The 24349-nt window shown below is 50.0% G+C and overlaps 1 protein-coding gene across 3 annotated transcripts in view; it reads left to right on the top strand.

Annotated features, from left to right (window-relative positions):
* Positions 1-24349, top strand: part of ndc80 (NDC80 kinetochore complex component) — a 149862-nt gene that overhangs the window by 75960 nt on the left and 49553 nt on the right. For all 3 annotated transcript variants that reach the window (XM_038776776.1, XM_038776774.1, XM_038776775.1), the window contains exons 8-9: positions 8346-8439; positions 16976-17082. In XM_038776776.1, coding sequence (XP_038632704.1) covers positions 8346-8439; positions 16976-17082 — 201 coding nt within the window. The remainder of the gene's footprint in view (positions 1-8345; positions 8440-16975; positions 17083-24349) is intronic.

The raw sequence follows: 24349 nt of genomic DNA on the forward strand, positions 1-24349 counted from the left end.
CATAAAGCAGGCATACAGCCGCTTCTGCAAAGCCGTCTACAAAGCGGCAACTAATCCATCTCTTGGGGATTTCGTCCAATATGTGCCTCCTGTTTCAAAGAGGAATGTGCTTCTTTCCTTCAACACCACGAGGAAACCGAGAAGTAGCTGATGCCTTGATGGAGTCCTTGGACTCTGCCTGGGAAGCTAGATGGGAAAAGACTACCAGAGACTTGAATTTCACCCATTCCAACCAGAAATGCTGGAGGCTCCTACACCACCCTGGGAGCAACACCTAGCGCCAACCCGACAAAGTAGTGATCTATCTTCTCCATATGGGAAAGGTGCCCCTAAGAAGAAAAAAGTGAAATAACAAATAAAGACTGAGTGGACAGCCTTTCAAATTACAATTTCACACCATGCCCTGAATCCTTCACTGCAGTGAGTTGGACAACATGCTACAAAAAGATCAAGCCTAGCCTGGCACTGTTGCCGACTATGACAACTTTCTTCCTGATTTGCTCAAACACCTTGGCACATGTGCCCTCCGCTGCCTGGCCTAATTATTCAAAGGTTTTCTGATGGAAGACTGCCTAGACCCTGGCGCATGTCAATGAGCCTCCCAAAACCAGGCAAGATTCAAGCTACCGACCATTATTATCTCTGTGCTGCAAAGTCTTTCAGGGGGACAGTGCTAGAGGTGAAGAAAATCATGAAAACTGAACAAGCTGGCTTCCAGTGAAGACTAAGCACTTGTGACTAGGTCCTTTCCCTGACCACTTTCATTGAAAATGGTTTTGAAAATAAGCTCAAAACAAAGGTTCTGGAACACTGGTCTCCTAATCAAAATCTCAGTAACACCTACTGTGGATCGGTCTTGTTATATGTCTGGTTATAGCTTTTTCCATTTCTGACATTTTTACAGCATCTTGTTTGGTGGAACAATATGGTTGAATTGATCTACCTACCCTTTTTTTGGGGGACACTAAAGGTAATTTAACATGGCTAATCTTTGGACTGTGGGAGAAAACCGGAGCATCCGGAGAAAACCCACGCAGTTACGGGAAGAACGTTCAGATTCCGCCCAGACAGTGACCTAAGCCAGGAATCGAACCTGGGACCCTGGAGCTGTGAAGCAACAGTGCTAACCACTGTGTAATCATGCCTCCCCTGCAGTTTGAGTCTCTGTTGTAACATCTCTGACCATGGTGCACAATCTCAATATCACACTGAGGTGTCAGTCCAGAACTTGTGTTTAAGTTTCGGAGTATATCTTTAAGTCATGAGTTTCTTTCCCAGAGATGAGTGTTGTCAAATGAGACAAACTAACACCACTGGTACCCTTGGCATACTTGCATCATTAAAGGGTTTGATGTATAAAGTTATATTGCACCGTACCTGCATAACATATGGTTACTTCCTGATTCATGCAAGATTGAAGAATCTGCACACTTTGGTAAGTACAGCAAGCTGGGAATACCAGACAGTCAACAGGCATGAAATTCAAGTTTGTGGAGCTTCAAAGCCAACTCCATCTTTAATTTTAGCTTGAATTATTGACTGTCGTCATAAAAATGTCTTGCAATACCCGAAGGTACCATGAAAGTTTGTATTGTGAGAGCTCCCGTTTTATGTTTTCTCGTTCTTGCGTTCGCTCAACATGTTCTGCTTAAATCTTGGAGATTGCTTCAATTACATTGGCTTCCGCGAACAAATGAGTAATATTTGACAAATGAGGTTCTACTTGAAAGTGCAGCACTGTGGAACTAGTCCAAATTGACAAAGTAGGTTTTTTAAAAGTGACTTCAAACTAATTAATTTTTGGTTGCAAGGTTGGCTTTTGTTTATCTGCATTTTTCTTGACACATTATTTTCTGCTGGTGTTTACATTTTCCTCATTTTTGTTCTGCTAGGCTTTTAAGGATGAACTAATAAATCAACTGAGGGATTCAGGCACAAATTTTTCACTCTAAATTGGTGGGAATGTGGAACTCGCTACCACATGGTGTGGTTATGACTAATAGCGTTGATACTTTTAAGGGAAGAACTAGATAAGAAAATGACAAAGAAAGGATTAGAATTAGTTTGTAGAATGAGACGAAGTCAGGAGGAAACTTGTGCGGAGGGTTAACACTGACATAAACCTGTTGGGCTGAGTGGCTTATTTCTCTGCTCTATTTTCTATGTAATTCACTTTGAAACGAACAGCGGAATTCAATGCATTCCCCCAAGGCAAGATTGGTGGTGGAGGTGCATCTCGTCGGGCGGAAGGGTAGAGACCCTATCTCCTTCCCGCTTCACTCCCATTAAGTCCGTGGTAGAAATGTGCTTAGATGGCCTTATCACTCAGTTACCAATTGGGGCACTTTAAATGGTAATTAATGCTACTTCAGGGTCTAATCCCACCTCTGTTGGTATTAACCCAGTGGTGGGCGAGGGATTCGCAACATGGGGTCCACTTTAAGCAAACCCATGTGGGCTTGGCCCCTTGGCACACATACATCTTCAAGGGGCTTCATATATAAAATTATAAGACGTGTTACCTCCTGTAACGTTATGCCTACCTGGGGGTGAGGGTTAATGATGAGCCATATTCGCCTTCAAAAAAAAAACTGGAGAGAAGATCAAACTGAACGGGCAGAAGTAACAAATGGTTTGATTTCATACGCAATAGTGCAATCGCTCATATGAGCACCAGCACATTAAACAACCAATCAAATACAAACACACCGCAGTGTTATAATTTTGCAAGTCTCTATAACAAGACAAATAATCCAAGCTCCAATGGTAAGTCTAGTTTCACAATCAAAATAATTATAAATAAGAACAGAAAACACTGAACAAGCTGGGCAGGTCTGGTAGCATCTGAAAAGCTTTCTTTGGGATGCCCATTGCGTACACACTACAGGTTGAGATATGGTCAGCCCTGAGGGTGATATTCATATCAATTGAATCAGGTTATTCCATCACGGAGAAAGCAAAGGAAACAGGGAAGATATTGGTTTGGATGTCACAACCTGAGTGAAAAATGCCACTGGAAGGATACCTTGATGCACTTCCAAGCAGATATCTCCAAGCAGCATGATGGTAAGATTGCCCTGCAAACTGATGAATTTCCATCCATTTTTATCTCGCATGCTGTACTTTGTAAAGATCTGTTTCTTCATGTTGCTGTTGTGTATTTTGATTATATTTTATTTGTTTGTTGTAAATGAAAATAAAATTACTTAAAAAAAAAAAGTAAATGGGTTGTCATTATTGATTTATTGAGGCACTGTTAAAAAGGGACTGTTGGGCTGATTAGTAATTATGAAGAGGTGATCTGGAATGCTGCATACAGTGAATGAACCTGCTAAAATAAGTTTGTACTTCACCATATGGCTTAGATCCATTTAAGATCCAACACTTATTTTTTTGTCTTTTTTATACATTTAAAGTACCTAATTATTTTAATTTTTTTCCAATCAAGGGGCAATTTAGCGTGGCCATTCCACCTAACTTGCACATCTTTGTTGTAGGGGTGAGACCCATGCAGACACGAGGAGAATGTGCAAACTCCGCACAATCACTGACCCAGGGGCTGCACGGTAGCACAGTGGGTAGTACTTGCTTCATAGTGCCAGGGTCCCAGATTCGATTCCCGGCTTGGGTCACCGTTTATGCGGAGTCTACATGTTCTCCCTGTGTCTGCGTGGGTTTCCTCCGGTGCTCCAGTTTCCTCCCACAAGTCCCGAAAGACGTGCTGTTAGGTGAATTCGACATTCTCCCTCAGCATACTCGAACAGGTGCTGGAGTGTGGCTACTAGGGGCTTTTCACAGTAACTTCATTGCAGTGTTAATGTAAGCCTACTTGTGACAACAAAGATTTTTTTTTTTAAAAAAGGACTGGGATTCGAGCCTGGGTCCTCAGTGCCATAGTCCCAGTGGTAACCACTGTGCCACATGCTGCCCTGATGCAATTCACTCATAACCTGCACTTTCAAAATTCCAATTGCCTTATCTTTGGTCCTGCATTTGCCACCATATTTTTGTAGGGACTGATTTGCTCAACCACACCATCACCTCGACCTATTATTCTCACTCACTCGCTCACCCTGGCTTTCCTCCAGTACACCCTCGCCTCTCGCAAATCCCCAATTTGAATTGCTCCATTTTCCGCTACCATAGTTCTTCAGATATAGGAGCAGAATTAGGTTATTTGGCCCATTGAGTCTGCTCCATCCTTCGATCATGGATGATCCCATCCTGACCTTAACTCCAACGTCCTGCCCATTCTCCATAAGCCATTACCAATTGAAAATGTTTAACTCCTCCTTAAATTTACTCTGTCCCAGCATCCACCACACTCTTAGGTGGCAAATTCCACAGATTCACAACCCTTTGGGAGAAGTAGTTTCTCCTCACTGTTTTAAATTTGCCCCTCTTATCCTAAGACTATGACCTCATTCTAGATTGTCCCACAAGAGGAAGCATCTGCTCTGTACTTTTTATCATCTTGTATACCTCCATTTGATCTCCCTCATTCTACTCTGGAGTTCAATCTCTCTTCAGACTTGTGGCTGTGGAGGCCAAATTACTGTTTTAAGACAGAGATAGGTTCTTGATTAATATGGGGATCAGGGGTTATGGGGAGACCGCAGGAGAATGGGGATGAGAAAAATGAGCCTGATTGAATGGAAGCGTAGGCGTGATGGGCAGAGTGGCCTAATTCTGCTCCTATGTCTTATTGTCTCATCTCTGGAATCATCCTAGTGACCCTCCTCTGAACTGCCCCAATGACACTACATATTTCCTGACCATGGGACCAAAACTGCACAATACCCCAGGTGTGGTCTCATCAATGCCTTGTAGTTGCAACAAGACTTCCTTACATTTATGCTCTATTCCTCTAGCTATAAATACCAATGTTCCATATGCTTTCTTTATTATCTGCTGTACCTGTGATGCATAATCAATGACTACTAAAGCGAGGTTGTAGTACAACTGAAGGCTTTAATAAGCTAGATGTTTCCCCCAGCAGCTCGGGTACAGAAAGGAAGCTGCTGGGGCGGCACGGGCTCTTATATCCCGCCTTGCAGGGCAGAGTTACCATACAGGCTTGACCAATAGAAAGCATACATTATCTACCAATGGTGTTCCAGCATTACTAGGTACCCTAATACCTCTACACAGACTACCACATGAATGAAATGAAAATCGCTTATTGTCACGAGTAGGCTTCAATTAAGTTACTGTGAAAAGCCCCTAGTCACCACATTCCGGCGCCTGTTCGGGGAGACTGGTACGGGAATTGAACCGTGCTGCTGGCCTGCCTGGGTCTGCTTTAAAAGCCAGCGATTTAGCCCAGTGTGCTAAACCAGCTGCGCAAACCTGTTGATGGTCTGACTAGTCGATGACCATCCTATTCTTCTCCCTGGTTTTTATCACCACTACTTGAGCTCTCCAGCGACCGTTGCTAGCTTCAATAACTCCTTCCCTCAGTAGCTGTTGGATCTCTGACTTAATAACGATCCGGTCGTGGACACTACCGTCTGCTCCTGGTGGCAACTGGTTTGCAATCCGGGGTGAAGTTCGCAAACCGGGAAGGCAGATTGACCTTGAGGGTTGCAAGGCTGCAGACAGTGAAAGGGGGGTATAGGGCGGCCGAATTTGAAAGTTAGACTTTGGAGGTTGCACTGGAAGTCTAACCCTAGGAGTGTGGCTGCGCAGAGGTGGGGAAGGACGTAGAGCCGGTAATTTTTGAACTCCCTTCCCTGGACCGTGAGATTTGCTGCACAGAACCCATTTATCTCTACTGAGTCGGAACCGGAGGCCAGGGAGATTTTTAGATTAACAGGGTGGACGGGAAGAGAACAGTGCCTTACCGTGTCGGGGTGTATGAAGCTCTCCGTGCTCCCAGAGTCGATTAAGCAGGACGTCTCATGTCCGTTGATTAGCACCGTTGTAGTAGCAGTCGAGAGTATTCGAGGCCGAGACTGGTCCAGGGTCACCGAGGCTAATCGTGGCAGCAGCTGGGTGTTCTCGTCGGGCAGTGTGTGGTCATCTGCGCGGAGGTCCTGGGAGTCCATCCAAGATGGCGGCGCCCACTGGTCGCACGTGGCTGTGGGTGCACAAAATGACGGCACCCGGAGGCCACATGTGGCCCTGGAGGAGGAGGGTGGCGGCGTTCGCTGGCCGCAAGGGGCCCATGGAGAGGGTTGTAGTAGCGGTCTGCATTCGCTTCCAGAGACCGCATGACCGCCCGGGCCTGGCATACCGCCACAAAATGGCCCTTTTTGTCGCACCCTTTACAGGTGGACGAACGGGCTGGGCAGCGCTGTCGGGGGTGTTTGGCTTGCCCGCAAAAATAGCAGCGGGCCCCCCCGGGGTTGCTGGGCCGTCTTGCAGCGCAAGCTTGTGGGGGAGTACAGGGCATTGCCTCGGAGTCGGCTGCAGAGGGTTTCCACGTTGCCCAGGAGGCTGCCGCGCGGTCAGGGGCATAGGCGCGGGTGTTTTGGGAGGCCACATCCAGGGAGCCGGCAAGGGCCCGTGCCTCCTTGAGGCCTAGAGTTTCTTTCTCCAGCAAACGCTGGCGGATTTGAGAGGACAGCATACCCGCAACGAAAGCGTCCCGAATCAACAGTTCAGTGTGGTCGTTTGCTGAAACTTGCGAGCAGCTGCAGTTTCTCCCCAACACTAGGAGCGCACGGTAGAATTCTTCTAGTGACTCACCAGGAATTTGTCGTCTCGTTGCTAGTAGATGCCGGGCGTAGATCTGATTCACAGGGCGAATGTAATGTCCTTTCAGCAACTCCATCGCGGCATCAAAGCCGTCCCGCGTCCTCGATGAGGGTGTAGACTTCTGGGCTCACCCTCTAGTGCAGGATCTGCAGTTTCTGTTCTCTTGTTGGTGTGTTTTCTGCCGTTCCGAGGTAGCCGTTGAAGCACGCTAGCCAGTGCTTGAAAGTCGCCGCCGAGTTTACTGCGTGGGGGCTAAGTTGCAGACGCTCCGGCTTGATTCGGAGCTCCATTCTTTAAATCTAACTTATTAAATTGATGCACAATCAATGACTACTAAAGCCAGGTTGTAGTACAACTGAAGGCTTTGATAAGCTAGATGTTTCCCCCAGCAGCTCGGATACAGAAAGGAAGCTGCTGGGGTGGCACGGGCTCTTATACCCCGCCTTGCAGGGCGGAGCTACCATACAGGCTCGACCAATAGAAAGCATACATTATCTACCAATGGTGTTCCAGCATTGCTAGGTACCGTAATACCTCTACACAGACTACCACAACCTGCATGCTAGTTTTCTGTGACTCATTAACAAGGGCCTTCAGATCCCAATGCAATGAAGCATCCCGAAGCGTCTCCCCATTTAAATAATAGGTTGCCGTCCCATTTTTCCGACCAAAATGCATGACCTCACACACATTAAATCCCATCTGCCACATTTTGGCCCACTCTCCGAACCTATCTGTACCCATTTGTACTTATTTCCTCATTCCCGGTCAGGGAATGAAAGTTTACTCTTTAGGGGCTGGTTAGCTCACTCAGCTAAATCGCTGGCTTTTAAAGCAGGCTAGCAGCACGGTTCGATTCCCGTACCAGCCTCCCCGGACAGGCGCCGTAATGTGGCGACTAGGTAACTTCACAGTAACTTCATTGAAGCCTACTCGTGACAATAAGTGATTTTCATTTCATTCATTTCATTGCAACTTACTATTACAACTATGTTTGTGTTGTCTGCAAATTTGGCGGTGGAACCTTCTATCCCTGAAAGTCACTTACATAGAAAGTCACTTACATAGATTGTAAATTGCTGGGGCCCAAGGACCAAACCCTGTGGCACCCAACTAGTTCCATCATTCCATCCAGAAAAAGACCCAATTATCCTGACTCTCTGTCTTCTGTCTGTCAACCAGTCTTTTATCCAAGCTAATAAATTATCTCTAATCCTAATATCTGGGCCCTATTCAGTAGAATTACATCCATACACCTCTCTGCCCCTCTTCCTCACTTTTTCCTCTTTCAAAACATTCATTAAAACCTACTTCTTGACTAAGCTTTTGGTTTCTGACCTAATGTTTCCTTATGTTGGTCAGTTTTTTACATTAAAGGCATTAAATAGAAGTTGTTAAAATACTTTGAGGTGAGATTCTCCGGTTCCCCCAGCCACGTTTCTCGGCGGCGCACTGTTCGCTGACAGTGGGATTCCTTCTCTCTCTCTCTCCCTGAATCGCACTGATTGGAGAATTCCGACCTTTGTTATGGGGGCCAGTTAATGAGAAATTATGGATTTTTCTTTATCTTTCATTTACTGTTCTGGAAAGAATATTTTCTAAAGGAACTGAAATGTATTTTGAACTCTTGTTTGCTTATTTTATAGCTGTTCATTGACTATGCAAGTAAGTGTTATTCACGTTACCTTTCTGGCATTGACGACTGTGAAGACTTGAACTTGGAGAACTTGACTTTGCTGAGTGAGTATGGCTTGGTGATTTTCAAATGGAATTTCTCTCACGGCCGCTATCCATGTCTACATTGTAGACAAATTAGAATAATGAACTCAGAAGTTCTTCACAGAACAATAATGGTCAGCTTTTTTAAGGGGCATTAATTTCTCCTCTCGCCACCTGTTTGTAAACAAATGTTTTTTTAATTTGCTTCCCCCTTTATAAGTATTTCCCATCCCTCCGTTCTGGTGTGTTGTAATTTTTTATTAATAACTCTACAGCAATCTTGAGATGAGTTGAAATTAAATTATTTGCGCACTCAAAATGCAGGAGATAGGTGGCAACATTGACTCCTGAGCACTCCTAAAAGAGGGCAGAAGAAAGAAGATTGGCCGAGACGCTGAGTTAACCACGCCTCCATTACCGAGGTATAAATAGACAAACGCCCGGCGATCGTCCCATTCCATTGTAGACGATCGCAGAGCTGTGTTCTAGTTTATTAAAGCCTGACTTTTGTAAAGCACTCGCCTCTCGTACAATTGATGGCACATCAATTTAATAAACTACGACTTTGAAGATGGAGTTCCGGATCAAGCCCGAATGCCTCCGCATCAGCCCGCAAACTCCGAACTCTGCAGAACTTTTCCAACTCTGGCTGACATGCCTCGAAGGGTTCCTGCATCTACAACCACCCCCCCCCCCCCCCAACCGGGGCACAGAAGCTGCACGTCCTCCACTCCAGCGTGGGTATCGACGCCTACGCAATAATCAAAGAAGAAACGACTTATGATGAAGCTATACTAAAGCTAAAGGGACAATTCATCAAACCAGTCAACAGGGTATTCGCCCGACATCTGCTGGCCACCAGACGGCAGCTCCCCGGTGAGTCACTAAACCAATTTTACCGGGCCTTCCATACCCTGGGGAGGAATTGCTCCTGCGTCGGAGTCTCAGCTACGGAGCACATGGAACTACTGATCAGAGACGCTTACGTGGCTGGGATGCAGTCCACCACTATCTGCCAGCGGATGCTGGCGAGAGACGACCTCAGCTTAACTGAGACACTGACTCTCTCCTCCTCTCTGGAGGTCTCTGATCAAAACGCCCGCTTCTATGACCCCAGCCAAGCCTCCTGGCACGCTTCCCATCCGCCGCTCCCGACCTCCCTCAGGCCTGTGCCGCGGGACGCCCCGACAAGTCCGCGGGGCCCCGCTGCTACTTTTGCGGGTTCGCAAAACACCCTCGCCCGCGCTGCCCATCCCGCTCCGCCCTCTGTAAGACTACTCCATGGTCTGCCAATCCATAACGGTGGCTGCGGCCCTTCTGGACGCCACGCAACGCTCTCCCACCCCCAGGGCCCTGCAACTGGCCTGTGCGCCTCTCTCTCTCTCCTCCGGGCACTCCTGGTTCCCTCCTAGCCACCGCGCAACACTCTTACACTCTTCCGTCTTTCCCCTCCCCCCCCCCCCCCCCCCCCCCCCCCCCCCCCCCCCCCCCCCCCGGCCGGCCAACCAGCGCGCCTCTCCGGGCCATCCCGGTTCCTGCCGGCTCACCGCGCAGGCCTCTTTCTCTCCCCCCCCCCCCCCCCCCCCCCCAGGCCCCAGCGCCCGACCAGCGCGCCTCTCCAGGCCCTGCCTGCCCGCCGCGCGCGTGTTCTCTCTTTTCTCCCCCCGGCGCCTGGCCTGCTCGTTTCCCTCCCTCCCCCCGGGGCCGCTCCTCCCAAACTGCCGCCCCCGGCATCCGACCTGCACACCTCTCCGGTCCATACCTGCCCGCCGCGCGAGTCTCCTTCCCCCCCCCCCCCCCCCCCCCCCCACGCGCGCCTGGCCTGCGCGCCTCACCTCCCCCGCTCGCAGCCGCTCCACTCGGCTCGCCGGCACCGCTAGCCCCGTCCCCACCGACCACGAGGGCCCCACGGGCGCCGACATCTTGGGGCGCCGACTCTACGTGCGGGTCCTGGGCGCCGCCATCTTGGGGCGCCGACTCCACGTGCGGGTCCTGGGCGCTGCCATCTTGGGGCCCCGACTCCACGTGCGTGTCCTGGGCGCTGCCATCTTGGGATCCCGACTCCACGTGCGGATCCTGGCCACCGCCTTCCAGGACTGGCACGCAAGGTTCTTCTAACATCGACTCGGACGGCGACGACGGACACGGATTTTCTCCACGGCTCGCGGCCATTCAGCTCGACCAGTCACGTCCACGCACGCTCGTCAAAACAACAACGCTGATCCACCTCAACGGCCACGAGACGGGCTGCCTGCTGGACTCCGGGAGTACGGAAAGCTTTGTTCACCCTGACATGGTAAGACGCTGCGCGCTCCCTGTCCATCCGGTAACACACAAAATCGGGTTAGCCTCAGGTTCACACTCCGTCCACATCACCGGGTGCTGCATCGCGGACCTCACGGTCCAGGGGAAGGTTTTTAAAAATTATAAATTCCTTGTCCTCCCCGACCGTTGTGCACCGGCACTCCTAGGACTGGACTTCCAGTGCAACCTGCAGAGCTTGACCTTCCAATTCGGCGGCCCTATACCCCCCCTCACTGTCTGCAGCCTCGCGTCCCTCAAAGTGGACCCCCCCTCCTTGTTTGCTAATCTCACCCCCGATTGCAAACCCGTCGTTGTGCACCGGCACTCCTAGGACTGGACTTCCAGTGCAACCTGCAGAGCTTGACCTTCCAATTCGGCGGCTCTATACCCCCCCTCACTGTCTGCAGCCTCGCGTCCCTCAAAGTGGACCCCCCCTCCTTGTTTGCTAATCTCACCCCCGATTGCAAACCCGTCGCGACACGGAGCAGACGGTATAGCGCTCAGGACTGGTCCTTCATCAGGTCCGAGGTCCAGAGGCTGCTGACGGAAGGGGTCATCGAGGCCAGCAACAGTCCCTGGCGAGCCCAAGTGCTGGTGGTCCGGACTGGGGAGAAAAACCGGATGGTCATCGACTATAGCCAGACCATCAACCGGTTTACGCAACTGGACGCGTATCCTCTCCCCCGTATTTCCACCATGGTAAACGAGATCGTGAAATACAAGGTCTTCTCCACTGTGGACCTTAAGTCTGCTTATCACCAGCTCCCCATCCGCGCGAGTGACCGCAAGTACACCGTGTTCGAGGCTGATGGGCGCCTCTACCACTTCCTTAGGGTTCCATTTGGTGTCACAAATGGGGTCTCGGTCTTCCAACGGGAGATGGACCGAATGGTCGACAGTTACGGATTACAGGCTACCTTCCCGTATCTTGATAATGTCACCATCAGGACCATGACGCCAACCTCCAGCAATTCCTCCGGACCGCTACACTCCTTAACCTCTCATACAATAAGGATAAGTGCGTGTTTAGCACCGAACGTCTATCCTCGGCTACGTAGTGCGGAAAGGAGTGATAGGCCCCGACCCCGAACGCATGCGCCCCCTAATGGAACTCCCTCTCCCCAATACCCCAAAATCCCTCAAACGCTGCCTGGGGTTATTCGCATACTACGCCCAATGGGTTCCCAACTACGGGGACAAGGCTCGTCCCCTCATTCAAACCACGACCTTCCCACCGTTGACAGAGGCCTGCCAGACCTTTAGCCGCATCAAAGCGGACATCGCAAAGGCCACGATGCGCGCCATTGACGAGTCCCTCCCCTTCCAGGTCGAGAGCGACGCATCAAAAGTTGCTCTGGCGGCCACCCTGAACCAAGCGGGCAGACCCGTGGCCGCCTTCTCCAGAACTCTCCAGGCTTCCGAACTCCGTCATCCTTCTGTGGAAAAGGAAGCCCAGGCCATAGTCGAAGCCGTGCGACATTGGAGGCACTATTTGGCCGGCAGGAGGTTTACCCTCCTTACAGACCAACGGTCAGTAGCCTTCATGTTTGATAATGCACAAAGGGGCAAGATCAAGAATGACAAGATCTTACGGTGGAGGATCGAGTTGTCCACGTACAACTATGATATCTTGTATCGTCCTGGGAAGCTCAATGAGCCTCCTGATGCCCTGTCCCGCGGTACCTGCGCCAGCGCGCAGATAGACCGCCTTCACTCCCTCCACGCGGACCTCTGCCATCCAGGGGTGACCCGCCTCTACCATTTCATTAAGGCCCGCATCCTGCCTTTCTCCATCGCGGACGTCAGGTCAGTAACCCGTGACTGCCACATCTGCGCTGAGTGCAAACCGCACTTCTACCGCCCCGAGCACGCACACCTGATCAAAGCATCCCGCCCCTTCGAACGTCTCAGCATTGACTTCAAGGGGCCCCTTCCCTCTAACAACCGCAACATTTACTTCCTGGCGGTAATTGACGAATTCTCCCGCTTCCCCTTCGCCATTCCCTGCCCCGACATGACCACATCGACCGTCATTAAGGCACTCCTCTCCGTCTTCTCCCTGTTCGGCTACCCCACGTACATTCACAGCGATCGGGGGTCCTCCTTTATGAGCGACGAGCTGCGTCAATTCCTGCTCGACAGGGGCATTGCCTCTAGCAGGACGACCAGCTATAACCCCCGGGGTAACGGACAGGTCGAGCGGGAGAATGGTACCATCTGGAAGACCATACTACTGGCCCACCGGTCCAGAGATCTCCCTATTTCCCGATGGCAAGAGGTGATCCCCGATGCCCTACATTCTGTCCGCTCACTCCTCTGTGCCGCAACTAATCAGACACCCCATGAACGTCGTCTTGTTTTCCCCAGGAAGTCATCCTCCGGATCCCCTCTCCCGACGTGGCTGGTCACCGCCGGACCCATCTTGCTCCGGAAGCATGTGCGGGTGCACAAGTCCGACCCGTTAGTGGAACAAGTCCAGTTACTCCACGCTAACCCGCAGTACGCGTATGTGGAGTACCCCGATGGTCAACAGGATATGGTCTCCCTCCGTGACCTGGCACCCGCCGGCGTGCGGCCTTCCCCCGACCCCCCCCTCTGTTTTTTTTCCCCCCAGCACCCCACTCAGGTTCCCCCTTCCCCATTCATGGCGTCTCCACAGCCAGCTCGGGTGACGGAGACTGTTCAAGGACCATCGCTCCAGGACTTCAGCGGAACCACCACCATCGGCCGACCTGACGTCAACTCCTCCACTGCGGCGGTCTGCCAGAACGTCACGGGCCACAAAAAGACTGATTGAATCGTTCTAAATTTCGACAGCTCCATGGACTTTTGTGTACATATCGCTTCTTGTCTGGGCCAGTGGGAAGCACCCAAATTCGCTAAGAGAAAGGAGGGAAAATTTTATCCTCCCGGCTGCTACTCATATCATCAGTTCTCTTTCCCCCCCCCCCCCCCCCCCACCCCGGCTCTCGTTCATAACCCCCCCTCCCCGGACTTCCTTCTCCGCAAGGGGTGAATGTGATATGATTTGCATACCTGTCTGCTATTGGGGCAGAACACCGGCTTACCATTGGCCCTGGTCGGTCATGTGCCTCTCGACCGAGAGGCTGAGTTAACCACGTCTCCATTACCGTGGTATGAATAGACAAACGCCCGGCGATCGCCCATTCCATTGTAGACGATCGCAGAGCTGTGTTCTAGTTTATTAAAGCCTGACTTTTGTAAAGCACTCGCCTCTCGTACAATTGATGGCACATCACTGACTTTGCAGATCCACAAGGCAATATTATTGGTTTCAGAAGCTTGAGGTCCAAGTCACTTGACCTCCATCTCTCTGGTTTGAGAAGGAATTGTATTCATCGTCTGGGTCCCAGAATTTGTTAAATGTCTCAACCCTTAAGAAATGAAAGGTAGGTTGTGGAGTCTTTTGTCTCGGCAGATGAGCAGACTCCTGGGATATGACATTCAGATAGCCTTGTATTTAGTGTGTGCAGTAGAATGTGTCGTTAGTGGCTCTTAAGAGATAATGATGTTTGAGTTTCCCTGGTCCTGCCGGATAGCTTCTTTTCTTCGAGGGTCACAGGCAGACGTTGTATAAGCCATTTTAGAATTTGTTCAGTTTTAAATTTTTGGAGATAGCAATGAACATATCCATATATATTTTATTTAAAAATATATACAGATGAGATCTTAGTCCCTCACACCAGCATTGTCTGAAAGCAATAGCAAAACATGTTAATATCAGAAAAGAGGGTCTGTGTTATCTGAAAACAAGATGCAGGCAACCATTGTGGTGGGTAGGGCAGAATTCAAAATGGAGCCCAGAGTTCATTGTCTGAAGTTGTTGAACTCGATGTTAAGTCCAGAGGCTGTAAAGTGCCTACTCAGATGGTGTGTTTTTCCTCCAGCTTGTGTTGCGCGTCACTGGAACTTTGTAACAGGCCAAGGACAGAAATGTGAGCATGAGAACAAGGTGGTGAAATAAAGTGGAAGATCATCCTTACGGTGTGAGCGAAGGTGTGCCACAAAATGGTCTGCAGGAAATGCAGGAAAATGTGAAGTGATTAATTTGGGTAGGAAGAAAATGGGGAGACAATATAAACTATATTCAACTGGACTTGGGGGCATTTGTGCATAAGTCATTGAAGGTTAAGATAGTAGAAAAAACAAATTTAAAAACAAATTCTAGTCTGCATTTCATTTCCCCATTATATAGGAGACTCTATTGTGAGCAGCAAATACAATACACTAAATTTAAAGTAGTGCAAGCGAATCACTGCTTCCCCTGGAAATATATGCTTTCAGTGTGATTTGAATTGCACTTTAAACCTGTGCCCTTCCATTCTTGATTGTTTCATGACTGGAACAGTTTCTCCCTATCAACGCTGTCCACATGCTTCATGATTTTTAAAACGTCTATAGAATCTTCTCTTATACTCTTTCCAAGGAAAACTTTTCCAGTCTATCTTCATAACCAGTTCCTCATCTCTGGAACCATTCGCATGAATCATCTCTCCACTCCAATGCTTCATGTGGCAGCCAGCATTGAATGCAGTACTGCCGTTGAAGTTCCTCAAGTATCTTATACAAGTTCAGCATAACCCGTTGCTTTTTACCTGTGTTACCCTTTTAATAAATCCTACTGGATGCTTTATTAACTACTCTCTTAACCTGGGCGGCACAGTGGCTAGCACTGCTGCCTCACGGCGCTGGGGTCCCAGGTTCGATCGCAGCCCTGGCTCACTGTCCGTGTGGAGTTTGCACATTCTCCCCGTGTCTGGGGTTGTCTCACCCCCCGCAACCCAAAGATGTGCAAGGTAGATGGATTGGTCTCGCAAAATTACCCCTTAATTGGGAAAAAAAAACAATTGAATACTCTAAATTTGTTTTTTCTACTATCTTAACCTTCAATGACTTATGCACAAATGCCCCCAAGTCCAGTTGAATATAGTTTATATTGTCTCCCCATTTTCTTCCTACCCAAATTAATCACTTCACATTTTCCTGCATTGATCTTCATCTACCAGCTTTCTGCCCCCTCTACCAACTTATCTATGCCCTTTTGAAGCTCCATACTATATGCACGTCTCCCTGATCAGAGTTAAAGCTATTTTAAGTGCATTTTTGCAAGGCAGTAGATCTTGTTTTTTAAATGCAATGATGCTGCTGCAAAGTACATGTTTGAAGGAAGTGGCAAAATGTTTCACAAAAGATAATTGCAATGCCTGCCTAGAAGTGCCTGCGTATCATCATTTCACATCACCATAGAGAATGCAGTGCAGAAGGAAGCCATTCGGCCCATCGAGTCTGCACCGACCCGCTTAAGCTCTCACTTCCACCCTATCCCTGTAACCCAATAACACCATCTAACCTTTTGGGACACTGAGGGGCAATTTATCATGGCCAATCCACCTAACCTGCACATCTTTGGACTGTGGGAGGAAACCAGAGCACCAGGAGGAAACCCACGCAGGAGAACGTGCAGACTCCTCACAGACAGTGACCCAGCAGGGAATCGAACCTGGGACCCTGGCGCTGTGAAGCCACAGTGCTATCCACTTGTGCTACTGTGCTGCCCCAAACATTTTTGCCATTCTGATAAATAACCAATAGAGAAATGCATTTATATACCTTCAAAAGGAAGAGCTTTTGCCTACGAATAACAAGTATAAATGTTTTTCTACACCAACATCGTTTATTGGTATTTCTTTAGAGGGATTATTTTCTTGCTGCATGCTGAGAAACTATTGCTGAATGAACTCAAAGTATGACGGGGCCAGGCATTTCCCTCTTATCCAAATTAAATCTGCATCAAAGGGTGGCTATGTATACCAGGATCACTACAACTCCTGAGTTTTCGGCAGCCTTCCCTTCCCCTTTACCCCAAAGGTGTTGAACCTTTTTATGTATTCCGTCAATGTTTCTGCATTTCTGGGATAACCTGGACCATGACTTTGCTTTTGGTCTCTGGTTACCTCAGACCAGATATCTTGTCTGGGACCTAGTTGATCTTGGACACTCAGCCCATTGTTGGAGTGATTAATACGTTGAAATGTTCCTTAGATGCAATCCTTTTGTTTGAGACCAGAAATGGTATTCTGAGGTATGGTTTGGCTGGCATTCTTGGCCATGTGCTTATTGAAAATGGAAGTATTTTTTGTAATTGTACCTTTAAAATTTAACCAGCAATAACTGAGGCTTCTAGCTTAAATTGTCATGATTTAATGATAAATATCAATTTTGTGCATTGTAGAGCAGTATTTTGGGGTGGATGAAGCCCAGTTTGAAGCTGTGACTGCAGAAAACCGGAGATTGAGAGAGGAGCTGGAAAAGCTGGAGAAAGAGAAACAGAATGAACCGGTTAGTGATGTTCAGTGTTAGTTTGCTCATTTGTATTTTTCCATGTTTACTTAATCTACATTTTAAACTTGCCTGTTGCGTATAGGAAAAATAAATGTTTTGCTGCTATTGTAAAGGGCATTGGTGAGGCCTGACCTGGAGTATTGTGTGCAGATTTGGTGTCCTTATCTGAGGAAGGATATTCTGGCTGTGGAAGGAGTGCAGCGAAGGTTTACCAGATTGATTCCTGGAACAGCGGGACTGTGATAGGAGAGACTAAGTAAATCTGTTAGGGTTATATTCATTGGAGTTTAGAAGATAGGGGGGATCTCATAGAAATTTACAAAACTCTTAACAGGATTAGACAGGGTAGATTCAGAATGTTCACGATGGTGTGGGAGTCCAGAACTAGAGTCATAGTTTGAGGATATGCGGTAAACATTTTAGGACTGAGGTGAGGAGAATCTTTTTTTACCCAGAGAGTGGTGAATCTGGAATTCGGTACCACAGAAAATATTTGAGGCCAAAGTGTTGTGTAACTTCAAGAAGGAGTTAGATATAGCTCTTGGGGCTAAAGTGATATTTGGGGGGGGGGGGGGGATCAGGGTATTGAACTTGATGATCAGCCGTGATCGTAACTTTAAGGCAGAAGGGCCTGTTCCTGTGCTGTGTTGAATGGCGGAGCAGGCTCGAATGGTCGAATGCATCCTGCTTCTATTTTCAACATTTCTATATTAATTCACTGAACCAATATTTTTTTTCTTTTTATAAATTGAGAGTCCCCAATTATTTTATTTACAATTAAGGGGCAATTTAGCGTGGCCAATCCATCTAACCTGCACATCTGTGGGTTGTGGGGGTGAATGTGCAAACTCCACACAGACAGCGACCCAGGGCTGGGATTCGAACCTGGGTCCTCAGTGCGTGAGGCTGCATTGCTAACCACTGCCGCCTCTCACTGAACCAATATAAAATAACATCAACTTTAAACAGCCGAAAAACTGCAAGTTTTAATTTCTCAACAGCAGAGGACACCAATTCCAACCCTCCCCCTCACCACTCTGACCTGTTCACTCAGCAGCATCACTTGCAAAACTTTGTGGGATTTCCCCCCTCCCCTTTCCCTTGGGGGCTCTTTCTTTCCCCCCCCCCCCCCCCCCCCCCCATCCCTTGCGTGGCCCTTTCCCAACCCCCCACCCCACGGCCTCTCTCTCCTTCTTGCCCCCTCCACACCACCAATCAAAAGGCCAAAATTGTCTGCTACTGCCCCTATTTGTCCATGTTATCCACTGTCTCTTAAATGTCTTGATTGTTTGCCTGACATCCATTTCTGAAAAATGTGGGGACAACAAGTAATTTCCTTTCTCTGCTTCAGTCCCAGCCACTAATTCTGTCCCTCTTTCAGAGGCTGAGTCAGACTCCTGATTACATACCCATGTAATCAGCACGGTAGCACAAGTGGATAGCACTGTGGCTTCACAGTGCCAGGGTCCCAGGTTCGATTCCTCGCTGGGTCACTGTCTGTGTGGAGTCTGCACGTTCTCCCCGTGTCTGTGTGGGTTTCCTCCCGGGTGCTCCGGTTTCCTCCCACAGTCCAAAGATGTGCAGATTAGGTGGATTGGCCATGATAAATTGTCCTTAGTGACCAAAAAGGTTAGGAGGGGTTATTGAGTTGCGGGGATAGCGCTCTTTCACTGTGTCTCCGCCGCTCTCCTCGCGCTCTTTCACTGTGTTCCCGCCGCTCTCCTCGCGCTCTTTCACTGTTCCCGCCGCTCTCCTCGCGCTCTTTCACTGTGTTCCCGCCGCTCTCCTCGCGCTCTTTCACTGTGTTCCCGCCGCTCTCCTCGCGCTCTTTCACTGTGTTCCCGCCGCTCTCCTCGCTCTCACTGTATCCCTGCCGCTCTCCTCGCTCTCACTGTGTCCCCGGCGCTCTCCTCGCTCTCACTGTCTCCCTGCCGCTCTCCTCGCGCTCTTTCACTGTGTTCCCGCCGCTCTCCTCGCGCTCTTTCACTCTGTCCCCGCCGCTCTCCTCGCGCTCTTTCACTGTTCCCGCCGCTCTCCTCGCGCTCTTTCACTGTGTTCCCGCCGCTCTCCTCGCGCTCTTTCACTGTGTTCCCGCCGCTCTCCTCGCGCTCTTTCACTGTGTTCCCGCCGCTCTCCTCGCGCTCTTTCACTGTGTTCCCGCCGCTCTCCTCGCTCTCACTGTATCCCTGCCGCTCTCCTCGCTCTCACTGTGTCCCCGGCGCTCTCCTCGCTCTCACTGTCTCCCTGCCGCTCTCCTCGCGCTCTTTCACTGTGTTCCTGCTGCTCTCCTCGCGCTCTTTCACTGTGTTCCCGCCGCTCTCCTCGCTCTCACTGTATCCCTGCCGCTCTCCTCGCTCTCACTGTCTCCCTGCCGCTCTCCTCGCGCTCTTTCACTGTGTTCCTGCCGCTCTCCTCGCGCTCTTTCACTCTGTCCCCGCCGCTCTCCTCGAGCTCTTTCACTCTGTCCCCGCCGCTCTCCTCGTGCTCTTTCACTGTCAACCCCTGGTCCCCTTATTAATCAGAACCTATCTATCGCTGTCTTAGAGACATTCAGTGATTTGACCTCCACAGCCTTCTGCGGCAAAGTGTTCCACAGATTCACCGCCCTCTGGCTGAAGAAATTCTACTCATCTCAGTTTTGAAGGATCATCGCCTTCGTCTGAGATTGTGTACTCTGGTTCTAGTTTTTCCTACAAGTGGAAACATCCTCTCCTCGTCCACTCTATCCAGGCCTCGCAGTATCCTGTGAGTTTCGGTAAGATCCCCCCTTGCCCTTCTAAGATCCAACAAATACAGACTCGAGTCCTTAATCGTTCCTCATACGACAAGCTCTTCATTCCAGGGATTGTTCTTGTGAACCTCCTCTGGATCCTTTCCAAGTCCAGCATGTCCTTCCTTAGATGTGGAGTCCAAAACTGCTCACAATACTCCTAATGGGGTCTGACCAGAGACTTATACAGCCTCCCCAGTACACCCCTGCTCATGTATTCTAGCCCTCTCGACATGAATGCTAACTTTGCATTTGCCTTTTTCTTTTTTTAAACGCATTTTATTCAAACTTGTATCAAAGTAGGTTACAGCAAATAAACACCCCGGGAAACATTCTTTTTGTACAGGTTTTTCTCCTTTTTTACCCCCCCCCCCCCCCCCCCCCCCCTCCCGCAACGAACAGCTCCTCAAACACAGTCACAAACATCTCCCACCTTTTCTCAAACTCCCCTGCTGAGCCCTTTAACTCATACTTTATCTTCTCGATCTTCTCTAACTGAAGGAAGTCATACAGGTCACCCAACCATGCTGCTACCCCTGGTGGCGATGCCAACCGCCACTGCAGCAAAATTCGTCGCCGTGCAATCAGAGAGGCGAAGGCCAAGACATTGGCCTTCCTCCTCTCCATGAGCTCCGGCTTCTCTGAAACCCTAAATTTCGCCACCAAAGAGTCCGGGTCCACTCCCTCCTCCACTATCCTGGCTAAGACCACGAACACTTCCGCCCAGAATCTTTCCAATTTTTCACAACCCCAAAACATGTGCGCATAATTCGCTGGCCCCCGCCCACACCTCTCACACTCATCTGCTACCCCCTGAAAGAACCCACTCATTCTCGCCCGAGTCATATGCACCTTGTGCACCACCTTAGACTGCATAAGGCTCATCCTTGCATGAGAGGAGGTCCCGTTTACCATTCGCAGTGCCTCACTCCATACTCCCCGATTGATCTCCATTCCCAACTCCGCTTCCCATTTCTCCTTGATCTTCACCACCCGCTCGCCTCCCTGCTCCCCCAGCCACTAATATATATCCCCAATACATCCCTCCCCTTCCACATCCGGAAGCAGCAGTCGCTCCAGCAGGGTGTATCCCGGCAATCTAGGGAACCCCTTCCAGACCTTTCGTGCAAAGTCCCTGACCTGTAGATACCTGAACTCACTACCCCTCGGCAGCTCTACACCCTCTCCTTAGCTCCTCCAGACTGTCGAACCCTTCCTCCAAATACAAATCCCTCACCTTGACCAGCCCCACTTCCCTCCACCTCCTGTATACACTATTCCGCCCCCCCCACCCCCCCCCCCCAAACCCCATGATTCTCGCACAGCAGCGTTAGAACCGACATACCTTCCACTCTAAAATGCCTCCTCAGCTGATTCCATATCTTCACCGTGGACTGCACCACTGGGCTCCCTGAATACCTACTCTGAGCCATTGACAATGCTGCCATCACCATAGCCCTCAAACTAGACCCCTTACAAGATTCCTCCTCCATCCTAACCCACTCTACACCTTCTCCTTCCCACCAACGCCGCACCTTGTCCACATTTGCCGCCCAATAATAATGAAGCAAGTTTGGCAACGCCAAACCCCCCTTCTGCCTCTGCAGCAGGGCCCTCCCCACCCTCGGCACCTTTCCCGCCTATACAAAGTCAGAGATGATAGTGTCCACTTTCTGAAAAAGGCCTTTGGTATAAAGATCGGGAGAGCCTGAATGATAAACAAGAACTTCGACAGAATATTCATTTTCACCACTTGGACCCTCCCTGCCAACGTTAAGTGCAGTGTATCCCACCTCTTAAGATCCTCCCTGGCCTCCTCCACCAGCTTTGTTAAGTTCCACTTATGGAGCCCCGTCCATTCCCTCGCTACCTGAATCCCCAAATACCTAAACCTATCCCTCGCTACCGTAAATGTTAGCCCGCTACCTGAATCCCCAAATACCTAAACCTATCCCTCGCTACCGTAAATGTTAGCCTGCTGTGCCACCCCATTCACCGGGAATACCTCGCTTTTCCCTACATTCAGCTTGTCTCCCGAGAACCCTCCAAACTTCCCCAACAGGCCCATAATTCTCCCCATACTCTCCAACGGATCTGAAACATGCAGCAAGAGGTCATCGGCATAGAGCAACATCCGGTGCTCCCTCTGTCCCCTCCCACTCTGCTGACCACCTGAGAGCCATAGCCAATGGTTCTATGGCCAGCAGCGACAGCGGGCACCCCTGCCTCGTACCCCTGTGTAAGTCAAAGCTTCGTGAGCTCATATCATTCGTCCTCACCCTCGCTCTCGGCGCCACATACAGCAACCGCACCCATGCCACAAATCTCGGCCCAAACCTTCCCAAAACTTCGAACAAGTACCGCCACTCCACCCAATCAAATACTTTCTACGCGTCCATGGACACCACCACCTCCGGTCCAGAGCTCTCGACGGACTTATCACCACATTCAACAGCCATCTTGTATTACTCATGAGCTGCCTGCCCTTCACGAAGCCTGTTTGATCTTCTGCAACCACCCCCAGGACACAATCCTCCATCCTCCCCGCCAACAACTTAGCCAATGCTTTCACATCCGTGTTCAATTATGATATGGGTCTACAGGACCCACATTCCACCGGATCCTTCCCTTTTTTTGGGATTAATGTGATTGCTGCCTGCTTCATCGTCTCCGGCAACTCGCTCTTCTCCAGTGCTTCATTAAACACTCCCAACAGATGTGGTGCCAGGTCCGCCGCAAATTCCTCATAAAATTCTGGCGGGTACCCATCCGGCCCAGGGGCCGTCCCCGACTTCATACCCCTGATACTATCCAGCACCTCCCTCAGCCCCAGGGGCTCCTCCAGCACCTGCCTCTTTGCTTCCTCCACCTGGGGAAATTCCAGCTCGGCCAGAAACCACCCCATGTCCGTCTCCTCTCCTCCTAGGTCTGCCTCATAAAGTCCCTGGTAATACTCTCTAAATGCCTCGTCTATCTTCCCTGGCTCTGACATCACATCCCCAGCTCCAGTCCAGATCTTCAATATTTCCCTGGACGCAGCCTGCCTCCGCAGCTGGTGCGCCAGCATGCGGCTCGCCTTCTGCCCATACTTGTATAGCACCCCTCTTGCCCTACGTAGTTGCCCTACTGCCCTCCCCATTGTTAGCCTGTCATATTGCCCCTGCAACTTTTTCCTCCTCGCCAATCCTTCCACGGTGGCCACACTCGCATATTCCCTGTCCACCTTCACTATCTCGCTCTCTAGGCGGTCATGTTCCACCCTCCTTTGCTTATTCGCTCTAACCTAAATGAGAGAATTTCTCCCCGGACCACTGCCGTCAGTGCTTCCCAAAAAATGCCCGCCGACACCTCCCCATTCTGATTGAACGCCGCATAATCCCTAATCGCCAACCGCACCTTATCACAAAAACCTCCATCCGCCAACAACCCCGAGTCAAACCTCCACCGCGGCCTCTGCTCTCGTCCCGTACTGAACTGAATATCCAGCCAGTGGGGTGCATGGTCCAAGGTAACTATCCCCACATACTCTGCCCCCTCCACCCCAACCAAAATCTCCCGACTCACTACAAAGTAATCAATCCTCAAATACACCTTATCGACGTGTGAAAAGAAGGAATACTCCCTTCCCCCTGGGTTCTGAAAGCGCCATGAATTCGCCATACCCATCCTCTCCATAAATCCCCTAGCTCCCTTGCCATTCGTACCCTACCCATCGACCTGGGGCTCGATCTATCTACCCTCGGCTCCAGGACACAGTTAAAATCCCCACCACCTCACTTCAGTTCACCAGCATAACCTGCTGGCGCGGCTGCCCCTGCCCAAAAGCACATTCTAATGACCTCCCCCTCCATCCCCCATATCCCGCCCCCCCCCCCACTCAGCTCAAATAAGAAGGCCTCCTGCTGGCCTTACCCTCCCCCACCCAAACAAGGACTTCTCCTGAATTCCAGGTATCCTTCTCCAAAAGCAAACAAACAGATGTTAAACACAAACAGTCCCATAAAACAGGAGGGGGGAATGGGAACATCCACCCCCACATAAACTTTTCACTCCTGCAATATCAACGTTGAACAGAAACCCCCCCCAAAAAGGCAAAAAGCCCCCAATCCCTACACCCGCTTCAAACATGCTCCCGACCATTACGTAGTGCCAGCACCTCGGTTCCCAAGCATTGTCCACTCAGTTCTCCCCCAGTTATGCTCCTTAATGAAGTCTTCAGCCGCTTCTGGGGTCTCTAAATAATGCTCCCGGCCTCCGAACGTCACCCATAATTTCGCCGAGTAGAGCACCCCAAATCTGATCGGCCGGTACAGCACCATCTTTGCCTTGTTGAAACCTGTTTTTCCAACTCGGCTCCGATGTCCTGATAAATCCGGACGTAATTTCCCTCCCAGTCGAAGCTACGCTTCTCCCTGGCCCAGCGTAGAATTTTCTCTTTCTCCACAATTTTATGGAGTCTCACAATCACCGCCCGCGGCGGCTCCCCAGCTCTGG

The sequence above is a fragment of the Scyliorhinus canicula genome, chromosome 18, assembly GCF_902713615.1.
Source record: "Scyliorhinus canicula chromosome 18, sScyCan1.1, whole genome shotgun sequence".
Lineage (NCBI taxonomy): Eukaryota > Metazoa > Chordata > Chondrichthyes > Carcharhiniformes > Scyliorhinidae > Scyliorhinus > Scyliorhinus canicula.